Source organism: Primulina huaijiensis, chromosome 15, assembly GCF_012295235.1.
Source record: "Primulina huaijiensis isolate GDHJ02 chromosome 15, ASM1229523v2, whole genome shotgun sequence".
NCBI lineage: Eukaryota > Viridiplantae > Streptophyta > Magnoliopsida > Lamiales > Gesneriaceae > Primulina > Primulina huaijiensis.
In genome coordinates, this window is record NC_133320.1 from 1,688,940 (window position 1) to 1,707,452 (window position 18,513).

At 32.8% G+C, this 18,513-nt stretch overlaps 2 protein-coding genes across 7 annotated transcripts; one reads left to right on the forward strand and one right to left on the reverse strand.

Moving 5' to 3' along the window:
- Window positions 1–3,005: 3,005 nt before the first annotated feature.
- LOC140959657 (uncharacterized) lies at window positions 3,006–8,020 on the reverse strand. 2 transcript variants are annotated; one of them, XM_073417601.1, is made up of 4 exons: window positions 7,537–8,020; window positions 6,968–7,048; window positions 3,514–3,937; window positions 3,006–3,257 (listed from the first exon to the last, which is right to left on the reverse strand). In XM_073417601.1, the coding sequence occupies exons 1-3, from the start codon at window positions 7,693–7,695 to the stop codon at window positions 3,542–3,544; spliced, it is 636 nt and encodes a 211-aa protein (XP_073273702.1). In that variant the 5' UTR covers window positions 7,696–8,020; the 3' UTR covers window positions 3,006–3,257; window positions 3,514–3,541. The 2 variants fall into 2 exon arrangements, with proteins under 2 accessions (XP_073273702.1, XP_073273701.1); XM_073417600.1 differs by lacking the exon at window positions 3,006–3,257 and having other exon boundaries at window positions 3,283–3,937.
- A 6,113-nt stretch (window positions 8,021–14,133) lies between these two features.
- Window positions 14,134–17,385, forward strand: LOC140960326 (UDP-rhamnose/UDP-galactose transporter 6-like). Of its 5 annotated transcripts, none has more exons than XM_073418556.1 (6): window positions 14,134–14,414; window positions 15,202–15,443; window positions 15,748–15,932; window positions 16,019–16,219; window positions 16,618–16,779; window positions 16,883–17,385. In XM_073418556.1, exons 2-6 carry the CDS (start codon window positions 15,287–15,289, stop codon window positions 17,207–17,209), a joined length of 1,032 nt encoding a protein of 343 aa, XP_073274657.1. In that variant the 5' UTR covers window positions 14,134–14,414; window positions 15,202–15,286; the 3' UTR covers window positions 17,210–17,385. The 5 variants fall into 5 exon arrangements, with proteins under 5 accessions (XP_073274657.1, XP_073274659.1, XP_073274660.1 ...); XM_073418558.1 differs by having other exon boundaries at window positions 15,231–15,443; XM_073418559.1 differs by having other exon boundaries at window positions 15,240–15,443.
- The last annotated feature ends 1,128 nt before the right edge of the window (window positions 17,386–18,513 follow it).

The following is an 18,513-nucleotide window of genomic DNA, read 5'->3' on the forward strand; positions in this document are numbered from 1 at the left end:
AGTCGCCATCTCAAAAATTAATCTGCTAGTATAACAAATATTAATCGTGTCGTATTTATACACAAATTCCTTCTATAGATTGAGACTTACACATAACACATATATATCGATAATGTCACTTTTTTTGCATGGAAAAAGTTTGATGATGTAATGGAGTTCTTGTATTATCTTCGTGTTCGCCCATTGAAAACATAAACAAGTGAATGAGATTTAAGGTTAAAGGGCAATGTATGTTGTAAATTATTATCGTGGCGCCACACTATCAAGACAATGCACATGCTTGGTCTTGTGTAGTGAATCCACTCCGTAATTAAGTTTTGGCATTCATGATAGCGAAGTTTGAATTATTCTAAAACAAAATTTTTATTTCTTGAATTAATTACACTATGTAATGTTCATATAGAACTTCAAGTGAGCTGATTTGTTACAATTAGGATTGCAAGATATATGCGTTTAATTAGCTTATTTGTGAGTAGTTTAATTCATGATTGAACTATAATCTAGCTAAAATTTGACTCAAATACGAAAAGGTAAATATATTTGCGTGTGTATTTTGAGTCGTGTTTACGAGAAAACCAGGAACGAAGAGCTTTTTTTTTTATGATTTCAAGATAACATATTACATAACAAATTATCATAATCTACTTGTTTAAACTTTTAATTATGTTTAGTAAAATGAGAAGAGACTCATGCAAGGTCATGAAATATAATTAATCGTTGTATTTTAAAATTAGTTCAATTGGTGTGGCATTATTAATATATATCTGAAATTTATTTTTTTTTAAAAAAAGAAGTTAATCAGTTGATGGCTTATGAGACAATCATTGTAGCTTTGCTAGATTGTGCTCATTAATCAGCCCACTAAATGAAGATCGGTCTTTTTTAAAAAATTTATTTATTGGATTTCTTTATCAAAGCTCACAAATTCAACGAGTCCATTGGGATCAAAGTCCGTAAAACTCTCCGAAATTTATAAATAGATAACTCTATTACATTTTCAAGGCAGACTCATTTTTTTAAAATCAAATGCTCTAGTTGTTTGGAACTTTTATCAAGCAGGTACTGACTTGAGTGTCGGAGTATTTTCGTCGGTCATCTCAACGCTACTCACGTTACTTTGTGATGTAGATAACATCCCACGAAGTTCGTTCTATTGACTATCGAGTACTACTGGTCACCTTCGATCTTTTTTTACTAGTGAGATTTTCTCTATATAATTTTGTTATCAATTATACATTTAGGGTGTGTTTGGTTGAGTGGATTAAATAAGGATAGATTAATAGTCAAATATTTATCGTTAAAATTTTAAGATGTTTTAATAATCATTTTGACCCGGTTTAAGATCCAATACTATTGATCAAATAGTTATCCATAAAATTGGATCTTAAACCGGGTCAAAATGATTATTAAAACATCTTAAAATTTTAACGATAAATATTTGACTATTAATCTATCCTTATTTAATATACTCAACCAAACGGAGCCTTAATGATTTATTTTCATCGAATTCAGAATATATCGTTACAAATCAAGATTAACTCAAAATATGCCTCGAGTAAACCACATGGACGGAACATTTGGGACCCGAAGACATGACAATGGAGATGAGAGATATGTAATCTTATCAAAAGGTCAACGATTTCTCGAAATAATTTTGTTCCCATGAAATCTTGCGAGTTCTTTAGAAAAATGCAATGTAAATTTATGTGAGATATATGGTAATAATGGGATTGAAAATCCATTAAAATTATGAAGTGAAAAAGCAAAGGAGACCTTGATCGGTTGCGAAAACTACTGTCATCGTTGGATGAATAACATTAAATTTTATGTATAATTTTTCGACAAAAATTTGTGTTTGAGTCGATGAAATATGTGAATTATTACGGTATTTGGTGATATCAAACACCTTGTCTATTTATATCCACTGGCACCGAGGGCCGTGACCTAATCAAGATAAGGAGCTGTTTGGGAAAAGGTAAGGGAAAAAGGAAATCACGTGGCTTGATCTCTTGGGTGGGGGCTGGCCTGTCTCACTCCACCAAACATCTTGTTCCGCCTAACTTCATCGCACTAGCTAGATCATGTGATTTCAATTCGAGGGATTTTTTTTTCTTTCTTTTTATTTTTTTTATTTTTGTTGAGGTTTGACCGACAATTTTTAATTCAAGAATTCATAGAAATTCATTTCATATAATAAAATGATGTCATGCTAAGTTTTCGATGAAGAATTAATAAATATAAATAAAAAAATTTATAAGTGAGATTGAGAATCAATTCATTACTTTATTTGTAAAATATTTATTTTTGTTAAGAGTGTGTATTTGAGCTTGACTTTAGTCTATTACCAGTTACCATTAACGTTGAGTTTGGATTTTAAATATTTACTAAGTTGAGATTATAAATTTGAGTCTAACTAACACCCCAAAAGCTAGCTCGAGGGAGGAGAATTGTCCAAATCCATATATACAACTCTCAATAATTTAATATAGTTGATGTGAGACATATAACAACATTTTTTTTATGAATTTAAACTTGTATATAGGAACTACCTAAATGCTACTAGATATTTCTAAGATATTTTTTTTATCTAATCTAAATATTAAAATATTAAGATGATGTTTGGCTAAACTTATTTAAAACAGCTTATAAACTCTTACATCTTATAAGTTGTTTTAAACTTATAAACTGTTTTATGAACTTATAAACGTGATGTTTTATTTTAAAAATAAGTTGTTAAAGTATTTATATGAATTTATTTTAAACAACATAAAGATGTTAACGAGTTTGGTTTTATAAAAAAATTTATCGTCAAAATTACGAGAAAATGTATAATATTATGATTTAATGTAAGTAGTCTTATATATATGTATACAGTTATATGTGTATATATGAAAATAGTTTCATATATTTATATATGTTGGCAATTTTTGGGTTCGTCATATTTTGACCAAAAAAAAAAAAAAAAGCAGTGAGCATAAATTTCGAGCACGACCCTGGATCGATGGTGCCTCAGGAGCTCAAAATGTGTCTTTATAACAATTTTGAAGATTGACATACCAATATTACACTCAAGAACTTCAATTCAATTTTGAACATCACATTAATTAAAGTAAATATAAATCTTGTCCGGTGGCATATCCACCACATAATATTACTAAATTGTCTTTTGCAATTGATACCTCAAAGACCACCCGTCCTATGGAACTTTGAAATGGATGCTGCAGCTTAGTCACATGTACATGCGTGCACCGGTATAACTGAAGAGGGCAAAAATACCATACATAAACACCAATAATAACTTATCACTCAAGCGACATACAGGGTGAAGTTTCTTACATGGACAACAATACTGACTAATGAGAAATTATAAACTTATAAAATGACAGACGATTAATATCGGATATTGAAAAGAAAAAAGAACACCAATACCAAGTATATTAATTCATTTGGCAAAACCTGCAAGGGCAAGGCAATCTTCACTTTTTTAAAGATTTGCACTAGTGATTCTCTCACCCAACAATGGAGATGGGATTTCAGCATTTCAGTAAGTAGAATCATGGCCAGGGCTATCAGCATGCATGTCCATCGAAGACTCGTTGGAACTCTGGGGATGGGGATTTGGATCTCTGGATTGGTTGCAGCCAATCTCATTGTTCCGTATGGCAGCGTTATTCACATTGTGAGCACCAGCCCCATGATATTGCTGGAGATTCCTGTGAGCAGGACTAGATAGTGCATTGGAGAAGATGGCGTTCTTGCTTTGGTCGGAGTTCCCTAAACGCATGCCTTGCCCAGCTGTTGCAGCCGCAAGTGCATTAGAAGATACAGGGAATCCGTGGTGAGCTGAGTGAATTGCAGCAGTTTGGGATGGTTGTTGGTGCTGCAACGTTGGCCTTGGGGATGGTGGAGGTTCCTCTGTCCCGTAATCCAACTCGTTCTGCAAATTTATGAAATTCATATAGAAAAAAGAAGCGGGGGTTTGAAAATGCCAGGACATGATATGAATAAATTGTTACTACGAATACACTTTAAAATCAGCCAACTGTATCCAATATTTCCTTTCCCAAAGGGTGGTTTTATTACATAAAATAAGTAAACTTTTATAACATGAAGTAGATCAAAAAGAAAAGAGAACGCTTTTCCAATCTCCATAAACAGCATCTAAGCAAATCACATGCATTCATCTCTTTCAACATATTGACAATTTAACAGAAGAAAATCCATATCCAGGAATTGGAGATCAGAGGTTTTTCTCATGTGTGTGTGTGTGTGTGTGTGTGTGTGTGTGTGTGTGTGTGTGTGTGTGTATATATATATATATAGATGTAGTATCCCAAAGGCATTTACTAAATATCAAATAGCACAAGGGTTTCATCCTTTCACGAGTTTCAACCAAAAATATTTGAGTCGGTGAGATTATGAGTAGTAAAGTTAGCTTTACAGCAATAAAAAATACAACAGAACAAGATGTAGATAATACTTGCAACATAAAAAGACGTATCCGAAACTCCTCATGTACAAACCCTCGTCCTCTATCCTTTAAACTGGTACTGCTGGTATTTGAACAAACAACATAAGGAGTACAAGAAATGAGAGAGGAACAAAATGGTTCGGGCAGGAAAGAAAAAGAACTAGAAAATAAAGTCACTACACTCGAAGATAATTAAGTGAAGTAGTGTGATACTGCCACGAAATCATACGAACTGGGTTCCTCAAATGGCTTTACTCGTGTTGTTAGACACAAAGTTCATCACCGTATCGAGGACGAAACAAACAAGCATACATGGTAATCTATTTATTAAACACAGTTTTAAAAAACAGAGAAACTGCAGTATTACAGTTCGAGCAGACATTTTCCTTAATTCCCAAGGAACCAACCACCACAAACCCACAGTGAGTTTTTTTTCCCTTACAAGATTATAACAATATTCAAAAACCTCTAGTTCCCCGGAGTTGGGCATGTAAAGATCCAAATCCCAAATAAGCCAGACCTCAAAATATTGAGAGAAATTGAACCAAGCCGACTGAAAACTGGAGTAAACCAAAGGCCCAATGCATAACTCTATCTCGTGGAATGTCTTCTATACTCTCATACACACTTTACAGTTCAAAAATTATACATGTTTGATTAATCATGCTAATTTTCATATCAAGAATTTTGCTTCACAAAATTTAACATGCATGGGAAACTACAAAAGCTGGAACATCATCAAGTTGAACATCATTATAGACCATCCAGTGGACTATCTCATCACAAGTTTGGATATGTTTTAAAGAGAGAAAAACTTGACATAAAGCCAAAAGCACAGAGAACTCATTTAATTTTACACCCCACAATAGGACTTATTATAGGTTGATGGTGAGAGGAGAAAGCTGATCAAACAATTTGCTCCATAGCATAGTTGTCAAAAGAGCGAGACGCAAAAAAAACCCTCCAAGTGTCTGGGGCTTAAAGCTTCACGCTTTACGGAAAAAAGCGCAATATACAAATGTCATAGATGAAAATATACTATAAAGAAATCTAATATTAATTTCATTTATACCATATAATCTAATGCCAGTAAACTAACGAGGTGAATTTTCATAAAAATGTAGCATAATGTTGGCATTAACGCTTAAAGAAATCTAGCCAGTTAATTGGACCCAAAGGAGTTAGACATCTGATTATGGGCCTAGGTCAAGTATCAAAAACCATCAACGGTTCCAAAACAAATGTAAAACAAACCCTACAATTAATATTTTGGAATACTAAAATTAAGGCTCTCAGTCGATAAGATGTTGCATGGCGATGCGGCAGAGGAGAGCCGGAGACAGGAGGCGATGAGGCAGAGGTGGTGCAAGGAGACAAGGAGTACAGGCGAGCCGCGAGAGTGTAACGTTTAGGGCTTTAGCTTTTCTTTCTTTTTTTTGGGTTAATAGAATTGCAATTTCACTCTGCTGAATTAAAAAATAGGTTTCTCTCAAGCGCAATTAAGAGCGCTTTATGCTTTGGGTTGAAGCGCAATGGCGCGCGCTTTTCTTAGACATCATGCGCTTTGTAGTTCTCAGAAGTGCAGGTCTTGCGCTTCGTGGCACTTTGCGCTTAAGTGAACACTTTTAACAACTATGGTCCATAGTATCAGTACAATTAATTCAGAATGAAAAACACTAAGGATAAATTCATGTTACAAGATTTAACATCATAGTCTAGAATTTTCTTACAAATAATTGCATGTTAAGGCTAGTTCCCAGACAAAACCAGATCCCTCCACATGAATTCTTCACTCCAAATTAACTTTATGATAGAAAGTTAAAATATTCTACAACATCAACGCTTAATCGTAGGAAGTTTCAAACAGTTGGCAAAAACTTAGAACAATAACAGCTAGTCATTCTAGGTTTCAGAAATCAAATACGAAAAGTTGAAATTACAGACATTAACGTGATAACGTCCACATCCATCAAAGAGAAATCGGACTTCAAACTTTGCTTTAGGATGTGCTCCCAAATCCCAATGAACAATAAAGTTTCCTCAAACAAACTACTCCTATTGCTTATATAAAATAAACGGTAATCACATAACATGGTTAAGTTGGTGCAAAGATCAATGGTCACAGTTAAAAATGATTTCACGAGGATGAAGCAACAATGTAAAACTTCACAAATTGATCAACTATATTTATCTGTGGACAGAACAAAGTCCTCAGGCATCTGATGTGAATCGTTGGAGCAGAAATAAGAGCAGAAATAAATACGCTTAAAACTGCAGGCAATCTATGAAAAATTTTCCTGATCACATTATGTATCATATCAAAGAACCAATAAGTGGACAAATAGAGAAGTTTATGTATCCTACAGTTTTGATTAACTCAGACAGAAACACACGATGCATACAAAAAACCAACATTAATGATGCAAAGTACTAGAAAACTGCAAGCGCATTAAATTAATGGTGTGAAGTGTAAACTAATCAAGACGAGAGAAATACCTGCATATATGCAAGTATGTCACCAGTCACCACCCTCACCCCATTTTGTTGCTGTCTCAAAATCCAATCATAAAGCTTTCCCTACAACCAAAAGAATACAATGCGTGGAAACAAGTCAATAATAATTTATTTGCTTGAAAATCCCTAAATCTTTAAACCACCAGATTCATCAGCCTCGAGGCATTCTTCCCATGTTATGCAACAACATACACAGAATACTTCAAATTTTCGTCGAAGGAATGCATTTAAATAGTCGTCTGGATTTTAATGTTTTGAACATCGGGTGCATTAAAGTACTACACATATATCATGTGATCATTATAAATTAATAATCTTTACAACCACAAGCGTTCATCATAATCATGAGCAAACGAAGACAAATTTAGAAAAATCAAAACATCAATTATCCGTACCCAATCACGAAAGACAAAGATAATAAGCAATTTACCAGCCAATTATCAAAACAAAACTCAATTAACGAATATCCCCTCCAGATAAACGGAAACCGATCAACAATCGATAGCTATCAAACTTAAAAAACTGAAAAGAAGGAGCAAGCAGCATCATACCAGCGCGTGACGTTCACCTGCCTGGAACGACAGTCGCTGTTGGTGCATAGTCTGGGTATACAACTGCGAAAGACAGCTAGCAGCGCTACAAAAGGTGGAGTACATGCTCCGATCCACTTCATCTAGCCTCGTCGCGTCGGATTTCCTCTTCTTTGCCATTTGACAATCAATAACGATAAAAACTATGGCACCTTTTTTTCCCCTTGATTTTTCACAAAAGCCTCGACTGTCCGCCTTCTATATAATCTCTGTTTTATGTGTGTTGTATATATACATACATGTATCTGTTGACTACGGAAACTACGTGAAGAATTACTCTTCTTCGGTGCTGGGAAAAAAGCAAACTAGGATTTATCCAATGGGAGAGAAGAAAACTGAAATGGAGAATTGTTAGGGTTGTGCTTTTAGACTACCACGTGGCATTTCCAGTGGTAACATGTTCTACTCGCCTTGGAGAAAAGCCACGGGCGACGGCTCATGGTTGGTACTTGGTATAATATCAAAATTTTAAATTTGATACGAGTCCTCGTGTATATCTAATCATAAATAAAATTTTATCCCAATTGGTTTAGGAGTGGATCTAATGTGAGACCGTCTCACGGATCTTAATATGTGAGGCTGGTCAACCCTATCTATATTCACAATAAAAAATAATATTCTTAACATAAAAAGTAATACTTTTTCATGAATGACTCTAATAAGAGATATGTCTCACAAATACGACCTGTGAGACCGTCTCACATAAGTTTTTGCCTTTGTTTAAACTCGGATACATAAAGTCCTAATAGTTTGTTAAATGTATTTAGGATTATATGAATTTATGACCTCATGCTCGTTGAGTTTTTGCAAACTAAAGATATGATTAAACTAATGAAAAATAGAGAAAATTGCATTTTTGGGTATTATATGTTTGTTTATTCGTAATTTTGGTTATCTATTTTATAAAATTACATTATTAATCATGTATCATTTGATTTTTGAAATTTTGGTCATTTTTGATCGAGAATATTGATGTAACACTACATATGTCAGTAAAATTGGTTATTTATATTGAAAAAAACAAAGAAAAAACATTTGCGGACCAAAATGACATTTGACAATATATAGAACCATAATCATGAAAAAGGTTGCATACATGAGAAAAAAAATACGAGTTTTTCTTTAAAGTATAGCATATTTGTAGAGTATGTATGGCTATTCGTGTGGATTTTTCATAATCAAACCTAAGTTATAGTGAATATATTATTATTATTATTATTATTATTATTATTAACTCGCATAGTCTCAGGTTCCTTAATATCAGGCAAAAAATTCTTATATGTTGTAGTTAATTTTTTTTTTCAATACATTTTATGTATTTAACAATAATTTTTTTAATCAAAATTATGTTCATTTGGTGGTTAGTTTTGATATGCTACACAACTACCGTGCACACTTATGTGAGTACCGATGAGGTGTCACTCACCCATTGGATGTGTGACACCTCATCGGTGCTCATATAAGTGTGTACGGTAGGTGTGCAGGATATCAAAACTATATATATATATATATATATCATAAATTCAACATTTTACATATTAGAAGCTTCAAATCGTATTTCTCTTAGAAACTAAATCAAAATATGTTTTTATTAATAAGTGATATCAAAATATAATAATATCACCCTTTGATTTATAGCTAGCTAGTTATGAATTGGAGGTTTGTTTTGAGGAGGCATGTAATCTATCGTGGACAAATCTTCATTGTCCCCGATTTCTTCTTTTGTTGCGACCATTTCCTTTGCAAGTTTCTTGGGATTTTGATGAAGAATATTCTCTTCCACACGTAAATTTCGTGCTACAATATCAAGGAAAAAAAATGTTTATACAAGGGAGATCATTATCAAATAATAAACAGCATATTTTCAAGCCTCAACAACAAAATCAAGGATAAATAGGTTCAAAATTTTCATTTTAATATATTTTAAAAACGTGAATTTTGCCCATCCCTCGAAATATAAACCACGTCGTCCTCGACTAAATGATAAAGAAATTGAATTGAAAATTTAAATTTTAAAATAGAAGGCAATGCCAATATACCTTGAGTAGTTGTTAAGAAGAAGCATATTAGCAAGATCGAAAGTGTTGCAAGAAACAAGCGTTTGGTTGGGAAAACAGCCATCTCAAGAATATGTGGCGCTCAAGTTGCGTATATGTTTATACATTACGTCTTATTTATAGGCAGACAAATACAACTTCAATATATATATATATATATATATATATATTTGAAGATCTTACGTAAGTCAAATAGTCATAATTATTTTAAGGGAATTGGAGTCTCCATGGTTCAAAGTTGAATGTGTCTTGTTGATATGGTTGGTGCATGTGCTGTATAGTGGAGTTATTGTATTATCTTTGCGTCTGCCCATTATGCATGAAAAAGTGTATGGAACTGAAGGTTAAGGACAGTGCATATGCCACATGATAAAGGCCCACCACATGTTTGGTTTTGTGTTTACTGAATCTATTCACTAAGTTTTGGCATCGTGAAAGCCTAGGTTAAATGTTTTTAATTATTATTTCTTGAAATATATATATATATATATATATATATTTTGATGGTATATCCTTTGTTGAGCAGATTGAATACTTTTTATTCTTTCGAAATGATAAATATAACAAATGGATTACTGATATATATCAGCGGTTGAAGCATACGTGTTGCTTGTACAAAAATTTAAAGATAAATATGAGAAATTGAGGTTTGCGTAGGTGTTTTTGTTTAATTTGGATAAAAAAATTAAATAAGATGCGAGGATGATTTAATTACATTGAGAAATATATTTTATCTTTAAACACAAAAAGATATCAGAGTATATTTGTTGTTTTCATATTTTTCACTGGCCATTTTCTTGGTTGTTGAATTAATGTTTTGTTGATCATATTATTATAACTCAAACTCTACAAGAGTTGTTTACGTATTTCGATTGATATGGCAGTTCAAGTCAGTGTTCTAAAAAGTGGAAGGTGATAGATATACGGCCATCCACTTCCTAACGTTTAGGCGGTCGTCTAGGCGAATTTTTTTATGCCTAAATATCTAATTCTTTTTGTTTATCTCCATATTTTTTCAATAATTTGTGTATATCGAATTTAAAATCAAAATCAACTCATATTTCTCATTTTTATTCGATACAAATTGATTGAAAAATATATCGAACAAATTTTTTTGAAAAAATCTATATATTATTAGACAGCCTAGACGGTCGATTTTTTTATCAGCTCCCAGATAACATCGCATTATTAAAAATCGGAGTGATAAATGACTGTCCACGGCCAAGACGCCGCATGGACAACGACGGCTTTTAGAAAACTAATTCTAGTTGTATGTTGACTCTAGGGGTGTAAACAAACCGAATCGATCCAATTTGACGAAAATTTGAAGGCTTGAATTCGGCTTGAAATAGTTCTATTTGAGTTTGAGCTCAATTTGAAAATTTTAAAACTTTTGGCTCGAATTCGATTCAAATTAAAGCTCGAGTTCGGCTCGAAACATTCAAACATGTTCGCGAACTATTTGAATTATTGCTCGAAAAGAAGTAATCGAAAGCTCGGATTTTATTTATTTAATATAAAATTATATTATATTAATAAAATAATAAAGTTTGCGAGCGACTCTCGAACTAATAATTTGAGCTTGAGTTCGACTCGAAAAAAGTTTAAATATGTTCGAGTTCGATAAACTCAAATACTAATTAAATATTTTTCGAGTCGACTCGAAAAACTCACGACCCAAGTTAGTTCATTTACGGCCCTAACACTCGAAAATTCACGAAACAAGTTAGTTCATTTACAACACTAATTGACTCCACCGCCAGTTTGCCAACATGACGAATTATTCTCCTCGTTTTATTTATTTTTTATTTTAATACAAGTGATGGTAATGACCTAATTCACGTCAACCTGATCTGTGTATATTTCATTTAAACAAGGCCCACACAGGGTATATGACCCTAGCTAAGCTAATAAAAAGGTCAATTTGCTTCAAATTCGTCAATAGATCATTAATTCACATGGAAGACGTTATTTTATTAATTTTTCTTTTTATAATATTGTGATATTTCCTTGCTAATAATATTATGATATTAAAAACTAATAAATTTTTATATAATATTGATATTTTTCTTGTTCGATAATATTGTGATGTTATTGATATTTACGATAAGATCTTTAGATATTATATTATTGTTTAAAATAGTTTATTTCCTAATGAAATTCTTGTTTTCTTATTTGTGTAGGATTCTATACAAAGAATAAACTCTATGTCATATCAAGTCTATAAATAAAATATCATTGGCGCTGCTAGCGTGTGGTTTTTTGAGTTGAATGAGAGCAATGAAACGTCGCAAGAAGAGCAAAAAATATCTCAAGCCAAGGTGTACTGAACAGTTGAGAACATTCAAATCACAACATCTAATCACTGTTTTGAGTCGTTTATTCTAGAACTTCGGCTCCACGTTTGTTGCATCCGTAGTTTTTGAGTTTACGGTTTGAGTTAGTATTTATTTATTAACTAGCATTGATTTTTGTAAACTAATAAATTTTCTAGTGAAGTGTTTTGCTCTGAGACACCGTACAAGTTTTCATATTTGTGCATGATTTATTCCGTCTTATTTTATTCATTAAAATTTATTTATGTGTTTAATCAATACATACGTCGCTGCATATTGTGAATAGGTCTTACAACACATGTACACAACACATAAAATACGATACACACAATCTTATTATTCTTGTACTTTTATATTAAAAAAATCAGTTTCACACATTTCGAAGAAAGTTCTCATTTTAGCAATCAAGAAGTTTTCTTATTTTTTTTGGCATTGGATATAGCCGATTTGAACGTAAGATGGTTTATTCGGTGCCTCTGATGTCATGTTCGTGATGCATATGACGCTATATATATGATCTTATCCTTAACGTTTGGAGGAGCGATGTCTACACTCCCGGATTCAGCTAACGTTCTCGTGTTCTCCAGAATTTTCCTTATTCAGGTATAACGATTTCATCTAGCTAGATCGACAACATTCTAATTTTTCAACTAATGTTTGGATTATTGTAATATTGGTAAATAAATCTATTCTAAAAATTATTATTGGTATATATACATCACTTTGACATTAGAATTTTTAGTTTCTATTGATTTAGAATTCACGTCAACAAATTTTTAAGCTTGTTCTGGGTAAAATTGTGGTATACTTTAGCAAACTAATTTTGGTATGAAAAATATTAAAATGGACTTTTAGATTAAAATAATAATTGTGAAACTTCTTAAAATATGAGAATATTGATTATCGGTTTTTTTCCGTAATTTTCCCTTTTCTGTTTTTTTTCCCTTATTTTTTCTAATATAAAAGTCTCTACACGTGCAAAAAACATGCACGTGATCCAACTTGCTAAGCAGACAAATAGACGAGAGAACTAACTGTAATTCATTCTCCAGTCTACGTCTCTGCATCCTGTCAATCCTGATTTTTGTTTTTTTTTTTTTCCTAATTTATTATTTAGTAAATAAATAAATAAATTCCTCAGAATTCATATTGACTAATGTCTACAGGGAATCCCAATTTCCTCCAATATAATTCATAACTGCAACATCTAATTTATTTTAAAAATTAAAAAATTCACGTATTATTTCTATAAATTACATATTTAATATAATTACACTATTGTTATCCAAATAAGAATTAAAACTATAATAAAATTTTATTAATCAACTCGATCTATTAATGATCATTATCATTATTTATATACATAATAATTATTATTTTACATCATCATCGCATGTGCATCGTTAGCTGATCAAGAGTGCTGTGAATGCACAGGCTACACTCCGACCCATAATTTAACTTTTTTGTTAGAACAAGTCATACACACGTAGATTTTAATGATTTACGTGCTCTGATAAATAAGATAAAATGTTTAATTTTCTGAGATAAAATGTTTAATTCTCATAAAATCAATTTGCATTTATATAACAAGTCATTTTTTAAACATGTGATTAAAATAATTATTTGTAATAAAATCACGATAAGCAATGAGAGAGTACACAAAACTAATTTAAATTTATCCATAATTTTATATATAAATAGAAATTATTTTCGATGTAGTCAACTTTCGAAATTAAACCTCATTACAAAAAATTAGGTAAATGGCTAACTAGTAGTTTCATTTTTTTCCTAGGAGCTTTGTATAACTTCCACATTATAGTTGACATTCTATGAAATTTTCATAGGTTTTTTATAAAATAATTATTTTTAACTATTATTTTATTATTACTCATTTAATTATATATATAACATTTTTCTTTACACTATATTTTTATCGTCAATTCTATAAATTTTCATAGGTTTTTTTAAAAAATAATTACTTTTAACTATTTTTTTATTATTACTAATTTAATTATATATATCACATTTTTCTTTACATTTTATTTTTTCGTCTAAATTTTACTTTAATTTAAATTTTAAAACAAAAACCTTTTTGTTCTCTAATTTTTTGTAGTGAATAATACATTGTATGTATTTATGTATGTAAAGGCTTGAATCAACCAAGGTGACTCAATTCCAAATGGTAACACGTTTTCAAAAACGGAAACTGGGAACCAGCGCGTTTCATTGACAAGTTTCCACAGTTTTGTTTTGTGCAAGACTCAAAGGTCACATTCGTCCAGATTTGTACTCGAACATCACATGATCAATCTGTTAAATTCAGAGGCTAGCAGTTGAAACAAGTAACTATTCTCTTTTTCCTCTCGATTCAGTCTCCTCTTGCACTCAATTCCTCGCTGCGGAGAGTAGAGTAGAGTAGAACTCTTGCGGCAAAGCTGTGGATCAGGTAATAACAGTTCTGAATTTGCTGTTTCTTTTACATTCGAGGATTTTATGTTCTTTTTTATTTTTATTTTGTTGCTGGATTTTAGAATCGATTGTGGTTTCGCTGATTTGCTGTTGGATATTGATTGTGTGCGCGATGGAGCCGCTGCTTGATTATCTTGTAGTTATTGATTCTTTGGTGTTCTTTTCCATATTTGTTTATGAAAATTGATGGTTTTTAAATGCGGCGATGTTTCAGTTGCTTGTTTATTCGAGAAAATTGTTCTGTTTAGTTCAAGTGGTGATAACTGGAGTTAGCTCGTGAAGAGATTTCTTGATAGTAAACTTATTAGTTCTGGTTTTCGATGTATGACTTATGTTTTTTACATATTTGAAGATTCCTGTTGGACTCTTGCAGTAATAGTTATACCTGAATCCAGAGTTGAATTGGTCTTATTACTTCAGTAAGCGTGCTCGAATCATGTGAAAATTTGAGTCTGGTAATTGGATGGTTCCCGTTGAATATCAGATGTTATTTTCAAAAAGAATTGATTGAATCGAATTGGTTTTCTTGATTATAATTCTCAGTTCCCCGAGGGTAAGTGCCTGTATGGTAATTGATTTAACACCGCTCAAGATTGTCAAGTCTGAACGTGACTAAGTGGAATCATAGCTCGATATGATTTTAACCTTATATCCTTCTTAAAAAATAAAGACGTGTTTCACTTCATATTTAACGTCTACTCATTTTCTTAGTATACTTGACCTTCTGTTCTTATTATTTCCTTAAACTCAGTTAACACCAATAGGCTTGTTTTGCAGTTATCTGCATGTAAAGTTTTGACAGGAGCAAGAACTATTTTCCTTCCCTGGAGCTGACATCTTTAGAACAATATGGACCTTTTGAAGCAGTTGAAGAGAATGTCTTCTGGAAGCAAGGATGACCGCAAAGTGGCTCTTGATGCAGCTGCTTGGATGTTCAACATAGTTTCTTCTGTTGGAATTATAATGGTCAATAAAGCTTTGATGACTACATATGGTTTTACCTTTGGTATGATAGTAATGCCTATCCATGGATAGATCCTCAATGGCCAGTTATGTTATTACTTCATTGATTAGTCTATCCTTTACCCACCCATTACATGTTACATTTCATATGGCATTAGGCATGGAGATTTGAAGGTTTTTTTTTTGTTCGAAAAAAAACTGTTAGATATGATAATCTGAACTAATGTAAACGGACATTTAGCAAAGACTGCAAATTTCACTGGAACCTTATGTGAAATTTGCAGCCCCACCACTAAAACGTAATGTATTGATATGGTTCTTTGTTCGATTATTTCTTTGCTTTTCAGCTACAACTTTAACCGGCCTACATTTTGCTGCGACTGGCTTGATGACTCTTTTACTTAAGAGGCTGGGCTATATCGGGAGTTCTGCTCTTCCAGTCTCCGATCTTCTGAAATTTGTTTTATGTTCAAATTTCTCTATTGTTGGAATGAATGTGAGTTTGATGTGGAATTCAGTTGGATTCTATCAGGTTAGTACTGCAGTTCATTCAGATTTTACTGCCAATGCAATTGTTCGTGACTACAAAATGTTCTGCTTCAATTCTTGATGTGCCAGATCGCAAAACTCAGCATGATCCCTGTGTCATGTTTTCTTGAAGTTGTGTTGGACAATGTGCGGTATTCAAGGGACACCAAGCTTAGCATTTTAGTTGTTCTATTGGGTGTTTCCATATGCACTGTTACTGATGTTAGTGTGAATGCCAAGGGGTTTATTGCTGCATTTATTGCCGTTTGGAGCACTTCGTTGCAGCAGTATGTAAGTCTTCTCTCCATCAAATGATATTGATCAAGGAATCTTGTGGCTTACCGCTATTGAGATCATCCGTGAATTAAATTGTGTTTGAGTTCGGGTGGTTGGGTATAAACATGGTTGATCCGAGGAAGAAAATTTGACTGGGAGGCTACTTGCATCTTCTAACTTTTATATTTCAGTTTGGAGGTTAATATCTTGGTTTCAGTCCTACTGCTTATATCCAAACTGGAAGGATGGTTTGGGAGTAATCATGAGTGTATTACGGGCTTGTCTATGTTAAGCACAACCTTTAAGCATGAATTTTCCGTTGTCTTTGATAGCTCATGATGGGATATACTAGTTGCTCACCTAGTCTTAATGAAGTGCTTGATTGGGTTCTTTCATTTTTCATACATCTGCAGTATGTCCATTTTCTACAAAGGAAGCATGAAATTGGTTCTTTCGATTTATTAGGGCATACTGCTCCACCTCAAGCAGCATCATTGCTTTTAGTAGGGCCCTTGATGGATTACTGGTTTACAAACCTGAGGATTGATTCCTATCACTATACCTTAACGTCAACGGTAAGTCGGTAACTATTACAAGGAAAATATGATCAGCGATTATGCTGACAATAATGCCTATTTTGTATGTAGCTTTTTTATCGAGTCTTTGACGTCTTTGCAGATGTTTATAACATTGTCCTGTGCCATAGCAATAGGAACCAATCTGAGCCAATTCATCTGCATAGGAAGATTCACAGCTGTGACATTTCAAGTGTTGGGCCATATGAAGACCATTCTTGTACTGATCTTAGGATTTGCTTTCTTTGGAAAAGAGGGACTTAATCTACACGTGGTTGTGGGGATGATGGTTGCTGTCATGGGTATGATTTGGTACGGTCGTGCTTCGTCTCAACCTGGAGGCAAAGAACGGAACCAATCCCTGCCCGTCCATACACTGGAAGAAGAAATCGGGCTAGTAAAATCTAGTGAGGTTGAAGAGAAGATCTAGTAACAATCCCAAAAGCAATGCCAAGAGGCGTTTTAGCTGTTGGGTAAAATCTCCTAGTACAAAACTGTCGAGTCATTTTACTTACAGCACCACAATATTTGTGTTTCATAAGACCATACAACAGTTGCAAGTACCCGAAGAATTTACCCATCAATATAGTTGCATTGATCATTTCAGCCATTTGGCGGGTAAAAATTTCCATGCTTATGTTCTTATCAAAGCAGGCGTAGCTCTCCCCATCTTTGCAAAGTATTGCATCGTTTACTATACGGACTTCACATTTGCATTGTGCCTCATGAATCGACCGAGTTTATTTTTTGTTAATATGATCTTAAGCAGGGGAACAAGGAGAGGGGGTAATGACGACTGACTAGGGTCCCCTTTCCCCCCGGCGCATTTATTTTTCCTCAGCTCCCAGACTTCTAAGCCTTTGACTCCGCTACTCTAGTTAATGTCTGCACAAGAAATTTATAAAAACCACACTTCGTTGTGGTCCTCAGATGAACTCTGGAAGATGAAGGAATGATGAGAAGGATATGAAAATCACAATTTTCTGGTGGATCTAGGAAACAAATTTTAGTTTCACAGTAAAAATCCGGTAAACTCCATCCACCGATTAATTAATTAGTTGGAGGTTTTTTATGTCACGCCACGATCTTGGAAATATGGTCTCGCATATCTTCTAAAAAAATTTTAAGAACATGAAGCCCTGGAAATCTTGGAAACTTACCTTTTTTATTAATCATATGCAGAGCATTACCCATGGGCCTCGATCGCATTTTGGATTCAAATCGTTCTGACAATTAGTTGTTTTAATGTCCGTGAGATTATGACCATCAATCACTTGATTTTCTCTGTGAGATGAAATTCGTTTGTGTACCACGCGGTAATCAGAGATGGACACGTATACTTAATTTTTTGTATGATAAGAAAACATAATAATGGCTAGATAAGATTTGTTTTCTATTCAGAAACCATTCGATTCATTATTTTATCCTCAAATCATACAAGTTGAGATTTAATATGTTTTCAATTATTTATAATAAAAAAAAATTATTTAGTTGAAAGTCTCCTCATTCGAATGACAAACAGTAGCATTTTTATGTTGATACAAAATTTTATGAGATCAAATCAATTTTGTAAGATGAATCTTTTATCCGATTCGATTTATAAAAAAATATTATTATTATGTAAAAAAAAATATTAATTTTCACTTCAAATATGAATCTAGTTGATTTGTCTCACTGTTGGATGCAATAATTCAAATAGAACAATCGAAACATAGTGTTTGAGCTGCTATACAA

Coding starts and splice junctions, on each gene's coding strand:
- LOC140960326 (XM_073418556.1), top strand. CDS start 15,287: ATGGACCTTTTGAAGCAGTTGAAGAGAATGTCTTCTGGAAGCAAGGAT. Junction 16,220..16,617: donor GCACTTCGTTGCAGCAGTAT/GTAAGTCTTCTC, acceptor ATACATCTGCAG/TATGTCCATTTTCTACAAAG. Junction 16,780..16,882: donor ACTATACCTTAACGTCAACG/GTAAGTCGGTAA, acceptor ACGTCTTTGCAG/ATGTTTATAACATTGTCCTG.
- LOC140959657 (XM_073417601.1), bottom strand. CDS start 7,695: ATGGCAAAGAAGAGGAAATCCGACGCGACGAGGCTAGATGAAGTGGAT. Junction 7,049..7,536: donor CAGGTGAACGTCACGCGCTG/GTATGATGCTGC, acceptor TTTTGGTTGTAG/GGAAAGCTTTATGATTGGAT. Junction 3,938..6,967: donor ACATACTTGCATATATGCAG/GTATTTCTCTCG, acceptor ATAAATTTGCAG/AACGAGTTGGATTACGGGAC.